We start from the raw sequence: 14,301 nt of genomic DNA on the forward strand, positions 1-14,301 counted from the left end.
TATTCATCAAAGTTTTTCACTGAAATATTAAGCAGCTGATTTCAGCATTAACAATAATATGAAATGCACCAAATCAGCATATCAGAATGATTTCTGAAGGATCATGTGACACTAAAGACTGGAGTAATGACTAAAAAATTAAGATTTGACATCACAAAAGTAAATTACATTTTATAATATGTGACCCTGGACCATAAAACCGGTCATAAGGGTACATTTTTTGAAACTGATTAATACATCATCCGAAAGCTAAATAAATAAGTTTCCATTGATTTATGGTTTGTTCGGATAGAACAATATTTGAAAATCTGTAATCTGAGGGTGCAAAAAAATCTAAATATGGAGAAAATCACTTTTTGTTGTCCAAATGAAGTTCTTAGCAATGCATATTACTAATCAAAAATTTATTTTTGACATATTTATGGTAGGAAATTTACAAAATATTTTCATGGAACATGATTGTTACATAATATCCTAATGATTTTTGGCATAAAAGAAAATATGATAATTTTGACCGATACTAGATTGTTGGCTATTGCTACAAATATACCCATGCAACTTAAGACTGGTTTTGTGGTACAGGGTCACATATATTAAATTAGAAAACATAGCAATAGTGAGAATAAGAGACTTCTTTCAAAAACATGACAAATCTTACCAACCCCAAATTTGTGAATGGTAGTGTAATATTCTGTTGTTTCATTTAAGCAGGAAGGGGCTGGCTTGTAACGCGGCCAAGTACAGCTAGTTATTTTGTATGTGATGTTTAGTGATGGGTTTATCTGAAATCGAATATAACTGAGAACAAAGTGGAATGTACAGGTGTGCTCAAGGATATCCTTTTTAATTGCTACTTACTGCTTCAAACAAAACTCCCGAGTCCTTTTCTAAGGCTTAATGCCATGAACCTCTAACACTTTGACAAATCCAGTGACTAGTTCATCTTATTGTAGAAGACTAGAAACTGTAAACATCCAGAACAGAAACATGAACAGTTCATGGGTGTGCCGTCTGAGGCGGACATATTGATACCATTCATTCTCAGTAGTGCTGTACAACAAAATGTAAGCCTTCTAAGCTGAAAATTTATTTTTGGAGGTTGGTGCCAGGAAAGTATCTTTATGATTGTGGAACAGAGATGATTTTACCTTGGTCACTACTTCTAGCTTTTAAAATCTTAAAATCTTTTACAGGATTTGGTGAATGGTTACCGCTGTCATTGCCCTCCTGGTTATTCGGGTGAACACTGCGAGAAGGACGTGGATGAGTGTGCTAGCAGTCCCTGCCTAAACGGTGGTCGGTGTCAGGATGAAGTCAATGGATTCCAATGTCTGTGTCCTGCCGGCTTCTCGGGTCAACTGTGTCAGGTGAGAGAAACTCAAAGGGATTAATGGGAAAGATCACACAAAAAGGAAAATTCTGTAATTAAGTACTCACCCTCATGTCGTTCCAAACCCATAAGACCTTCATCATTCATCTTTGATGAAATCCTTCCCTTTTCTTTCTGACCCTGCATAGACAAAAACCAGAAAAGCTAGTAAGGACATCGTTAAAATAGTCCATGTGACATCAGTGGTTAAACAGTAATTTTACACAGATACGAGAATACTTTTTGCACACAAAGAAAACTAAAATAACAACTTTGATCCAACAATTACAACTCTTCCATGTCAGGGTCAGAAATCTCTCAGATTTCATCAAAAATGTCTTCATTTCAAAGATGAATGAATGTCTTATGGGTTTGGAACGACATGAGGATGAGTAATTAATGACAGGATTTTCATTTTAGGGTGAATCATAACATTCTGGTATCCTTTAATGTATCTAAGCTGAATAAAAGTATTAATTTCTTTAAAAAAAATGAATGCCCCAAACTTTTAAACAGTCTATATCTTCATCCACCCAGCTCTAGTTGTACCCTAAAGAAAGAGAGTGACAAAGAAAGACGGGCTAGATTTGAGACAGGCAGGGTTTGGCCTGCTCTTTAAAATATTCTTCTATTTGTTTTTATTCTCCTGAGCGTTTTGGTGCGCTTTTTCCTGGCAGACGCTGTGTCGGGGCTGTTGAGGGTTGCTCTGTGTTTTCTAAGAATCCAAAAATGCCTGGATATCATTTTCCCCTCATCATTGAGCTTTTTTTCTCCTCTTGTAAATCTTTCTCTGGTGTAGCTGGATATCGATTACTGCCAGCCCAACCCATGTCAGAACGGCGCGCAGTGTTTCAACCTGGCCTCGGACTACATCTGTAAATGTCCCGATGACTACGAGGGTAAAAACTGCTCTCACCTGAAGGACCATTGTCGAACCACATCATGCCAAGGTGAGAAATCTCAGTCTCCGGGATGGATCCCATCTCGGTATCTCTTTGTAAACTGCCCCTAAACCCCATAGTAAGCTGATCTGCCAGTTGCATGCCATTGTTCAGCTGCTGAGTAAAACTAGATTACAGGCCCGTGGACTCTCCCACCACCTTCAGGGGGGAAAGATGAGGAAAAAGAACTCATATTTTGTTACATGAGGCTTTTTCAGCCCATGGTGAGCTATTTGACAGTAACCTCCCTGGACACACAGCTCACATACACACAGTTTCTCCATTCCCAAAGCCTGCTGAACGCTTGCCAGTTTCTTAACAGCTCTGTGTGTGTTCTTCGTGGTAATGACTTGGTGGGATTCTCTGCCTTGGATGTTTAAAAGTGTGTGTGTGTGTGTGTGTGTGTTTGAGGAGGGGCAAACCCCACAGCTAGATAAGCCCATCAAGTTTCTTTCAACTTTTTAAGCAGAATCTGGGCTTATGTGCATTAAATGACCTCCTCACACACTCTTTCTGCAAAAGTGTTTCTCCAAAAATATCAAAAGAAATTGGATTGCTGTAAAGTGGAAGAATGGGTAGGTTTAGTGTAGCTATAGTAGGTTTTAACAGCTGGGTTTCGTTCTTTCTCTGAAACCTTTACAGTGATTGACAGCTGCACTGTGGCCGTGGCATCCAACAGTACGCCGGAAGGGGTGCGATATATCTCCTCAAACGTCTGTGGTCCTCACGGACGCTGCAGGAGTCAGGCCGGAGGCCAGTTTACATGCGAGTGTCAGGAAGGATTCAGAGGCACCTACTGCCATGAGAGTAAGTCTAAACATTATTCTTGGATTATAGGCATGCACCGATATTAGTAATTTTCATTTTATGGCTTATAACCGATAAACGCCTGGTAGACTTCCAGTCTATTTTGTCTATATAAATTTTAATTTTTATCCAGATGAGGTCAAAAGTTTAAAAAAAATGTTAATTATTTTACCAAAATAAGAGGGATAATACAAAATGCATGTTATTGTTTATTTAGTTAAACTGCCCGCTGTTCTTCAGAAAAATCCTTTAGGTCCCACAAATTCTTTGGTTTTCTAGCATTTTTGTGTATTTGAACCCTTTCCAACAATGACTGTATGATATTGAGATCCATCTTTTCACACTGAGGACAACTGAGGGACTCATATGCAACTATTACAGAAGATTCAAATGCACACTGATGCTCCAGAAGGAAACACGATGCATTAAGAGCCGGGGGGTGAAAACTTTTTGAATTTGAAGATTGGGGTAAATTTAACTTATTTTGTCTTCTGGGAAACATGTTACTATCTTCTGTAGCCTCTGAAGGGCAGTACTAACTGAAAAGAATATGATATTTAGGCAAAATAAGAAAAATGTACACGTCTCCATTCTGTTCAGAAGTTTTCACCCCCCAGCAAGTAATGCATTGTTCTTCCTTCTGGAGCATCAGTGAGTGTTTAAACCTTCTGAAATAGTTGTCCCCCAGTCGTCCTCAGTGTGAAAAGATGGATCTCAAAATCATACAGTCATTGTTGGAAAAGGTTCAAATGCACAAAAATGCTGGAAAACCAACACATTTGTGGGACCTGCATTTTGTATGATCCCTCTTATTTTGGTAAAATAATTAACATTTTTAATGATTCTGAAAGAGGACGTAAACTTTTGACCCCAACTGTATCTAATACGTTCATTTTAGATGTTATTTTCAATTTTATATTTAAAAACTAAAAACTAAAATCTGTTGTTTTAAATGCTTCAGGTGAACTTAGAAATCAGTTATAATAGCACAGTCTGATAAATGAATATTCAATATGAGATTTGGTAAAGGTTACATTTAACAGTGTTATTAAGTTATTAGTGCTTATGAAGATTATCTTTAAGTGCACTTTAGATGATAGCAATCTCAGTGTAAAAGTACAGAAAATGAGCTTGCACAATTAAAATTCCATTATCAGCCAATCAATATTAATTTCAGCTACGATGACCAATACCAGTAAATTAAAATAATCAATCAACCAATATATCATGCATCCCTATCATTTATGAAGTAGATCTTAAATTCTGTGGTGCCTGTGGTCACTTTTCAGATATAAACGACTGCGAGAGTAACCCATGTCGCAATGGCGGTACTTGCATCGATAAGGTGAACGTTTATCAGTGCATTTGTGCTGACGGCTGGGAAGGAGCTCACTGCGAAATCAGTATGTTGACTTGAATAGATTTTTCTTTGTTTATACAAAATGTTTGTGCTTCTTTGAGCTCATTTTCTTCCTGATTTTTTTGCAGACATAGATGACTGCAGCTTGAACCCCTGCCTGAACAAGGGAGCATGTCAAGACCTGGTGAACGATTTCTACTGCGAATGTGAAAATGGCTGGAAGGGAAAAACCTGCCACTCCCGTACGAAAGACTATTTTTATGACCCACCCAGTTTGCTGAGTTTTTTGTTTGTGTGTGAGAGTGTACACACAGAGTTATAAAATACTATTGGATCAACTGTTATTTCAGGTGATAGCCAATGCGACGAAGCCACATGCAACAATGGGGGTACGTGCCATGATGAAGGGGACATCTTCAAATGCAAATGCTCGCCTGGCTGGGAAGGTGCCACATGTAACATAGGTCAGTTTGGGTGATGCCCATTCGCTTTCTTTATCTCAGAATGTGATGCAGCTCATGTGCATCAAGCCCTTGAAAAAATACTGCATTCCCACAAACCCCTGCAGCACACTTCATGCTGTAAAGTCATGAAAATGCACTGTGCAAGCAATTAAAGCAAACCTACAAGCTACAACACTATGCAGCTAAAAGTATTTTTGTGAGTGCTTAAGGCAAACTGGTTATTTTCTAGAATATTATGGCCACAGAATTTCTAGCCAAGGATTTTAAAACATTATAAAGCCAAGGACACCCAAATTTTACCACTTTGCAAAGTAAAATTTGTGTGTGAGAAAAATATGGATGTGATATTACACATTTAAAGATAACATGTTGTTTAAAAAATTGACATTTATGTTGTCATTGTACTAAAGCCAAAAATACTAAAATATTATCTGTATTACAAGGTGAGTAAACCTTAATTTTGTCCATTTTAATTTAAATTACTTTTTAATTATTACTATAGCACTGCATTTCCAACCAATCATTGAATGAAATAGTGATAGTTATGTAAATTATGAAGTACTGTAAAATGTAATTGTGACCCTGGACCACAAAACCAGTCTTAAAGGAGTCAACTTCAAGAACAAAAGTTTACAGATAATTCACTCACGCCCTTGTCATCCAAGATGTTCATGTCTTTCTTTCTTCAGTCGTAAAGAAATTGTTTTTTTAAAGAAAACATTTCAGCATTTTTCTCCATATAGTGGACTTCTATGGTGCCCCGAGTTTGAACTTCAAAATGCAGTTTAAATGCAGCGTCAAACGATCCCAAATGCGGTTGTAAACAATCCCAGACAAGGAAGAAGGGTCTTATCTAGCGAAACGACTGGTTATTTTCATAAAAACATTACAATTTATATACTTTTTAATGTCAAACGCTTGTCTTGTCAAACGCAGTCCATTATATGGAGAAAAATCCTGAAATGTTTTCCCTCAAAAAACATAACTTCTTTACGACTGAAGAAAGAAAGACATGAACATCTTGGATGACAAGGGGGTGAGTACATTATCTGTGAATTTTTGTTCTGGAAGTGGACAAAAATACATTGCATGGGTCAAAATGATCGATTTTTCGTTTATGCCAAAAATCATTAGGATATTAAGTAAACATCATGTTCCATGAAGATATTTTGTAAATTTTCTACCGTAAATATATCAAAACTTGGATTAGTAATATGCATTGCTAAGAACTTCATTTGGACAACTTTAAAGGTGATTTTCTCAACATTTTGATTTTTTTGCACCCTCAGATTCATTTTCAAATAGTTGTATCTCAGGCAAATATTGTCCTATCCTAACAAACCACACATCAATGGAAAGCTTATTTATTCAGCTACATTTTAAAAAATTGTCCCTTATGAGTGGTTTTGTGGTCCAGGGTCACAAATTAATATGATATATAATATAAATATAATAAAAACCTCCTGAATATTCAGAAAGTTTTATGGTTTAAAATGCCACCTAAAATGAATTTGCTCTGCAAAATAGGGGAAAAACACTGTTCACATTCAATCTTTCTAGTTCCCAGATTGAAATCTCACTCTCTTTCTGTCAATGCATTGGCTGCAGTTCGCTTCAAATAGCACGATCTGTAAAACAACCCCATCAGATTTTGGGACGAGCATTTTTTGCAGATTTCTCTGATGCAGAAAATATCATATCTGGCGTTCGGTCGGCTCCACTTCTTTGAAGGGAAATTTAGTTGGATCAAGAGTCTTGGGAAATGTTATGCTTGGTAACGCTTCAAGATGTAGCGGGTCCGTTTTAAGTGTGGCAGTCTTGTTGTGGTTGCACTCGTGTTGATCTGTTCAGTTCAAAGCATTCTGACCTCTCTCGTGGCTCCTTTACAGCCAAGAACAGCAGCTGTCTGCCCAACCCATGTGAGAACGGAGGCACCTGTGTGGTCAACGGCGACTCCTTCACCTGCGTCTGCAAGGAAGGCTGGGAAGGATCCACCTGCACCGAGAGTGAGTCCTGCAGTCTGCTGCACTCCTAGGTGGAAGAGGCAATAGTTTGAGTCGTAAAAAGTAAAATTTTCAACCCTCATTTAGTTTGAGAATAAAGCAGGGATCCATTTTCCTGGCTTTGTCTCGCTCGTTCTTTTCCATTCTTTCTCTAAACCCACCTCACCCTGGCTGGACATTGTCGGCTGCTGCCAGCTATGAAGGAAAAAATTTAAATGAGGGAAAGTGGAGACAGATGTCCCCCCCTTCCACAAGCCCACCGCTTCTCTCTCGTTCTTTTCTGCCGTTCTCATGTGTTGTTGCGCACCTCTCGCTCTGTGAGAACGGAGAAACCTGGAGTCCTAAAAATTAAGAGAGAAGAAAAGCTGGAGACAGCGAGTCAGTTAGTAACCGAGCAATCAGCGGCGGTGCCAAACTGGACGCCCACGCGAGCACGCAGACGCACGCGCGCTCCGACACAAGCTCTGACATGTCGACTGTTCGTTCTTATGTGCTCACATGGGTGTGAAGTGAAACAAACCCTCTTCTCTCTCTCTTTCTCTTTCAGATACCAACGACTGCAACCCACACCCATGGTAAGTCCTGGCAAAACATTTACGCACACAGCCTGCCGCTGTAAACAGGCCCGTACAGCTGTGCCGCACTTTCTCACACTCTCTCACAGTGCTGGGAAACAGGCACTCCCATTGCTTCTGTCATTCCAAGGGTGCGTTAAGCTCGCTGCCTATTGTGCTTTTGACATCGGGTTCATCTGCATGAGAAGTTGTCTAAGCAAGATTCTGAGTTCGCAATAACATATCTCAGCAAAACAGATTAGTTCATCTGATAAGGATTTTGTGATTTGGAATTGGGGTCCACTGATAACAGAACTTATCAAATTTACTTATAATTAGATTTACCTGTTTACATAGTTGGAAAAGTTGTGACATGCAAGCAGCGACATATGTTTTGTATTAGTAGATTGATTGTATCTCTTTGATTTGAATCAGTTTGTCACTTTTATCAGTGAGAGTTTGAGATATTTTGATATACAAAATATTTTCCTTATACATTTCCTTAAAAAGTTATCATTCACTGGCAAGTTATTTATATATTATTTTTTTATTTTAATGGGTTGATTTTATTCTTTTTGCTTTTTATTTATTTAATATTTTTATTTGATTTATTTTTGTATTTTTTATTTTATTTTTTATTTTACCTTTTATTAAATTATTTATTTTACTTATTGGTTTTACTACATTTTTGTATTAATTTATTAATTTTATTTTATTTTAGATTTTTGTATTTTTTATTTTAATTTTAAATGTTATAGTGTTTTATTTTTATGCTAATTTTTATTTTGTTTTATTTTATTCATTTTTTATTTGATTTATTTTATATAAAATTTAATTTTTATATTAAGTTTATTTTATTTTTTTTGTTTTTACGCTTATTTTTTATTTTACTGATTTTTAAATTAGATTTTATATAAAAGGTGACTTTTATATTAATTTTATATTATTCATTTTATCTTATCAAATATATTTGTATTTTTATTTTATTTTTAAATGTTATTGTATTTTGATTTTTAATTATTTTTGCTTATTTTTAATATTTTGTTAATTTTTTATTTTATATAAATAACTATAATAATTTTTATATTTTTATTTTATCTTATATAGTTCTGTTTTTTATTAAATTATTAAAAGTTATAATATTGCTTTATTTTCTTATTGTATTACATTTTTGTAATACTTTTTATTACATTTTTATTATGTTATTTTATTCATTTTATTTTATATGAAATATATTTGTATTTTTTATATGTATTTGTTTATATGCTTATTTATATTTAATTTTGTTTATTTGTAGAATGTTTTTTTTATTGTTATTTTTATTATTTTTTCATTATTTGTAGTTTTTTAATCTTGTATAGTTTTATTCATTTTATTTTATATTAAATATATTTGCATTTTTTAATTTCAATGTTTTTGTTTATATGCTTCTTTATATCTTATTTTGTTTATTTGACTCATTTTTTATTTTAATTGTCATTTTTATTGTTTTGTTTTTTTTTGCATAATTTGTTATCATTTGTTTCATAAGTATTTTTTAATTTCTTTCTTTATTTTTTTTATTACTTTTTCAACTTTAGTTGACCTAACTCTAACCCTGCTCACTGTTACCCAACAGCTCTTATACAGTATGTCAATATTCCAGCTTTGACTCTCCTGTGGTGCTTGACAAGTGCTGTTTTTGGACCCTGTTTGTAATGCTGCAATGATGCCTGAACCAAACTATGTCTGACCTTCCGTCTTTCTCTCTCTGTAGCTACAACAGTGGGACATGTGTGGATGGTGAAAACTGGTACCGTTGTGAGTGCGCACCGGGTTTCGCCGGGCCAGACTGCCGCATAAGTGAGTGTTACACGACGCCTGATCCTCTTGGCTGTCACCCCTGTTAATGTGCAACACATCTCTTCTAAAACAAACAGAGCTGGAGCAAAATGCATGGTCTAGCCACTCAATTAGCCAGCCCTCTGGGCAGAATGCCAATGGCACAGCGAGCAGCGTCCTCACATTCTACAACGCTGATGTTCATGGCCCCTCGGGAGAAACTGACACGCAGTGACCAAAAGCCAATCAGCCTGGTTATCCAGCACTGATTACAGAGCTCGGTTCACTCTTTTAAAAGCTTTCATCTGGCTGCACGAGACATACCTTAGGCTTTACTGTTTGATGCATCCAAACCTGCAAATGAGCTCATGATGTTCATGTCAGCATCAAGATGATATACTGTAGTCAATCAGGATAGGGTGTTCGGTTATACTTTATTAACTTGTCTCAATCAAAATGATCTCTTTGGGAGTCTTGCGTGATGCAGAATAAAGACTTGATTGCGTAACATCATTAAAACTATGAATATTTAACTCAAGACGGCATGACAATTTCATTGTTTTAAGCAAAAACAAAGCTTATTTCAAGATACTTTTGGACAAGAAGCCTTAATGTCTTAAGCAGTCTTGCTTATTAGGTAAATCAATTAAATATTTAACAATATTTCAATGGGAAACAAGACCATACCTGTTGCTATTCATGCAATTGGAATGTTTTAGGACTTCAGAGAAAGATTCCTAACAGATTCTCTTCATTCTTTCAGATATAAACGAGTGTCAGTCTTCCCCCTGCGCAATTGGCTCTACCTGCGTAGATGAAATCAACGGTTATCGCTGCCTTTGTCCACCTGGAAGAACGGGACCAGAGTGTCAAGAAGGTGAGAGTCATATAAGCCTGTGCAAATATAACCATACTAACTTCAACCATCCCCTCAGGAGACCTTAATTTCTTATGAAAAGAACACCAGGACATGCATTAACATCTCCCAAACCATTCCTTTTCTACAAAGTAGTGACTTAACATTGTCAAAAACTGTCAGAGTTGTAAAAAAATTCTTCTCAGTTTGACAGTTCAAATCAGTTTGATGTACTTGGGCTGCAATGAATGTGACAACAGAAACAAATAGAAAATATAGCTGCAAGCAGCGATTACCGGGGTTCAAGCGCTTTAAGGCACTTAAGCACATATGAGAAAAGACACTATTTAGCAAGCCTGTAACCACCAAATCAGATTCAGGTAATTTACCAAAGAAATATTATGTTTTTTAAAGTTTTTGACTGTTATACCAGCTGTGGTCTAATCTCCTTAAAACTTTGCATGCTTATTTAGGATCACCTGTCGCATGTCCTCAGCAGGTTTCGCGAAGTTTTGAGTTTTCTTTTAGGCTTTATAGGGTTTGGGGTAAATTTGGACAGGCCCCTTTGAAAATTCTTTCAAATTTCTCACAGACCTTTTGGGCCGTGAATCAAATGGGCAGACCGAGTTTCGTTTCGTTTGGCTTCCGTTAATGTCTAATAGGTGCTTAAAATTCATCAGCCAACGACAGCCATTTTTTTTTTTATAGATACGCCAATGTCTTTATAGACACTTGTGCCACTTTGGACCAAGACCGTGCACAGCAATTTTCATGCTGATACGACAAATGGTTGCGTAGTTATAGATATATTTAATGTTTTTTCCTCTCTTTTGGTGCCACAAAGTGGCCAAGCTCCATGATTTTTTTTCCTGTGACCTTACACATATGTTCTGAGTTTGGCGAAGATATCTCATTCCGTTTAGGAGTTATAGGCATTTTACTAAAAGTGGCCCCCTTTCAAACTTTTGGCGCCCCTTTGCGACGCTGAGTTGAAAGTTCATTGTTTGTTTTTTTGATAATTATTGATATGCACTCTCTAGAGAATCTTCCTGCACTAGATTGGTTCCGATCGGGTGGAAAAATCTAGGACAAGTTCGCAAAAGTTGTTTTTTCAAAAAATCCAAAATACCCAAAAATTTGGAATCTAGGGCGTGCATTTTGTCCGACGTGAACCAAGGATTCCAACACCATAAGACACTTGAGCCTGCGACTGACGGTTTAGGAGTTATGAGCGATTTCATACTTTTGATCGCTGTAGCGCCCCCGTCAGGCCGATTGGGGTGAGCCTTGGTGACGTTGTCGGTGGTGTGAGTACTACCATCCCTCCAAGTTTCAAGTCTCTACAACTTACAGTTTGGTCTACATGCTCAGTTTTACCTGGAGATTGCTGATCCTTGGCCATTCTAACAATTACAATAGGGTTTCAGCGCTACGTGCTACATATACACACTAGGGGTAAATGGAAATTTTTACCTTCTTGCCATGTTATAATCTTCTGTTGTTGTCATTCACAGTCATTGGGAGACCCTGTATTGCTAACGGACAAGTAACTGCTGATGGTGCCAAATGGGAGGAAGACTGCAACAATTGCCAATGTCAAAACGGAAAGATTCATTGCACCATGGTAATTTAGCTGCTGACGCATAATATTCTTGAAGCATTTAGTAACACTTTTCTTAATTATGCAATCAAAAATGCCCATTGTTTGGCTCTTTTTTTCTTCAGATGTGGTGTGGACCAAAATCATGCCGAGCAGGAAAGTCCAGAACTGGGTGTCCTGCAGGCCAATCCTGTGTTCCCATCAAAGAAGAGCACTGCTTTGTCAAACCCTGTCCTAGTCTCGGAGAGTGCTGGCCCCCTGCACCCCCTCAACCCTCCAAATGCCACGCCAGCTTATCTTACCAGGACGACAGCTGTGCCAACATCACGTTCACCTTTAACAAGGAGAACATGCCTCAAGTGAGTCATACTTTTTAGAGGAGAGTGAGTGAGTTATGAGCTTTTGAGCCGTTTTCCCCGTTCTCCAAACGTCTCCTCCACCCTTCTCTAATTCAGCGGAGAACCGAGAGCGCAGTGGGGCGTGAAAGATCAGGTTCTCTTCATTTAGGAGACAACGTTCCTCATGGGTGAAGTTTTCCATGCTGGTTGGATTCTCGCAAGCTTTGTTGTCATATCCAAACGATGAATAAAAGCGCAAGAAATACATTTTGTACAATAAGCTCTGGCTCGGTATCCCTTTCCGAACCAAGACATTCCTGAGCTAATATCCCGTAACGGTTTAATACATAGGCAGTCATTGTTGAGAAACACCACTGGCGGCTGCCCACCAGCCAGCCTGAATTTCTGAACGAGAGACAAGCGAGTGCAACAAGGACAGTGACAAGCATAAAAAACGTGGTTCTTCTACTAATGGGCTACAGAAACTTGGGAGGAGCGTATGGGATTAATATTTGACAGTTTCTTTTTTTACTTTCACCCAACCGACTAAATCATTCATTTCGGTCTTTTCGCCTTGCACACACTGTCTGCTCTGCTATTGGAGAAGTTTGGGGGATTTGGATGCATATTGCTCTAATTATTTTATTGGAAAGCGCTTAAATGTGAACAAACTCACAACAGATCTTTCTGTTGTGACAGGGCTTGAGTGTGGAACATGTTTGTAATGAGCTGAGGCACTGGTACCTGCTGAAGAACCTCACTGCGGAGTACGCCGTGTCCATCACTTGTGAACCATCTTCTTCGGCCAGCAACGAGATTCACGTCAGCATTGTAAGTAAAGCTTTTCAGCAAGTTTAAATGGGTCTAACATAGCTCCAACCTGTTCCAACACACCTGACAGGATGTTTACAGTACTAGTCTAGAAGACCTTGATCAGCTGGTTCAGGTGTGTCTAATTTAGGTTGCAGCTAAGAGAAGGACAATATTTGGCTGAGATACAACTATTTAAAAATCTGGAATCGAAGGGTGCAAAAAAATCTAAATATTGAGGAAAATCGTCTTTAAAGTTGTCCAAATTAAGTTCTGAGCAATGCATATTACTAATCAATATATATATTTGGAACATGATCTTTACTGATCTTTGGCATGAAAGATGGGTCATTTTGACTCATACAATGTATTTTTGGCTATTTCTACAAATATACCTGTGCTACCTGAAGCTAGTTTTGTGGTCCAGGGTCACATTTACTCACTATCATGTTGTTCTTAACATGCATGACTTCCATTCTTCTGTGGAACACAAAAGATGATGTTTTATTCTTTTGTGAGTTATTTTAAACTTAAATGACTTCTATTTCATGGACAAAAACAGTTGAAACTTTCTTCTGAATATCTTAAGAAAGGCAGATTTTGTATAAAAGCACATGGTTTGTAATATTTACGAGTCTATGTTTCTTTTGCAGTCCACAGAAGAGCCCAGGTCGGACAGGAATCCTATTAAAGACATTACGGGTCAAATATTTGACCTGGTGAACAAGCACAATGGTAACAGCACCATTATCAAAGCGATCACCGGCGTACGAGTCCATCAGACACCAAGCCCCAAAACTGGTAAGCAGCTCTCTATCACAATGGACACTGGGTCCATCTTTGTTAAAAAGTAGTCGAAAATTAAACTATTAAGATTTCCACAGTCAGGGCCAGTCGTGTTGAACTGTCTGTCCTTGGTCTGTCTTGCCTGAGCGATGTTTAACTGTCAAAAGAAGCTTTAAGTCATTGAAGCCATGGAATGTTACATTAGCTCTGCCAGTTGGATGGAACTTCAATTAGACATCAGGGCCCTCTTTATGCATGCTGTTCATCAAAAATGGCGTCCTATGTTTCTGCCAAGCTACTTAGTCGCTTCCTAACTTGAGAAACCTTTAAAGCATGTGCGCCAGCCTCTGTAGCTTGGGCCAGGGGACCGGGTATAAACAGTGTATGTCTTGTCCAAAATAGGAAAATGTTGCTGTTAGAATGATGTGTGGATTATATTTTCCTACACCACTTCTGTTTTCAAACTCCAAGGCTTTCTCATTTCCAATACACAAATGTTCACCAGCAAACAGGCATTTTAAGAGTTTCCCATGCAGTCTTTTTTGAAAATAATTTAGATTTACACTAACAATAACTCAAAGGATTAATGCTG

At 37.5% G+C, this 14,301-nt stretch overlaps 1 protein-coding gene across 1 annotated transcript in view; it reads left to right on the top strand.

Moving 5' to 3' along the window:
• jag1b (jagged canonical Notch ligand 1b) overlaps positions 1 to 14,301 on the top strand; it is a 36,038-nt gene that overhangs the window by 18,768 nt on the left and 2,969 nt on the right. The window contains exons 12-25 of the mRNA XM_051126445.1: positions 1,194 to 1,367; positions 2,169 to 2,319; positions 2,953 to 3,117; positions 4,407 to 4,520; positions 4,606 to 4,719; positions 4,828 to 4,941; positions 6,831 to 6,947; positions 7,492 to 7,519; positions 9,255 to 9,340; positions 10,083 to 10,196; positions 11,690 to 11,799; positions 11,901 to 12,134; positions 12,813 to 12,944; positions 13,577 to 13,724. Of these exons, the coding sequence (XP_050982402.1) occupies positions 1,194 to 1,367; positions 2,169 to 2,319; positions 2,953 to 3,117; positions 4,407 to 4,520; positions 4,606 to 4,719; positions 4,828 to 4,941; positions 6,831 to 6,947; positions 7,492 to 7,519; positions 9,255 to 9,340; positions 10,083 to 10,196; positions 11,690 to 11,799; positions 11,901 to 12,134; positions 12,813 to 12,944; positions 13,577 to 13,724 (1,801 nt within the window). The remainder of the gene's footprint in view (positions 1 to 1,193; positions 1,368 to 2,168; positions 2,320 to 2,952; positions 3,118 to 4,406; positions 4,521 to 4,605; positions 4,720 to 4,827; positions 4,942 to 6,830; positions 6,948 to 7,491; positions 7,520 to 9,254; positions 9,341 to 10,082; positions 10,197 to 11,689; positions 11,800 to 11,900; positions 12,135 to 12,812; positions 12,945 to 13,576; positions 13,725 to 14,301) is intronic.

The sequence above is a fragment of the Labeo rohita genome, chromosome 13, assembly GCF_022985175.1.
Source record: "Labeo rohita strain BAU-BD-2019 chromosome 13, IGBB_LRoh.1.0, whole genome shotgun sequence".
NCBI classification, from domain to species: domain Eukaryota; kingdom Metazoa; phylum Chordata; class Actinopteri; order Cypriniformes; family Cyprinidae; genus Labeo; species Labeo rohita.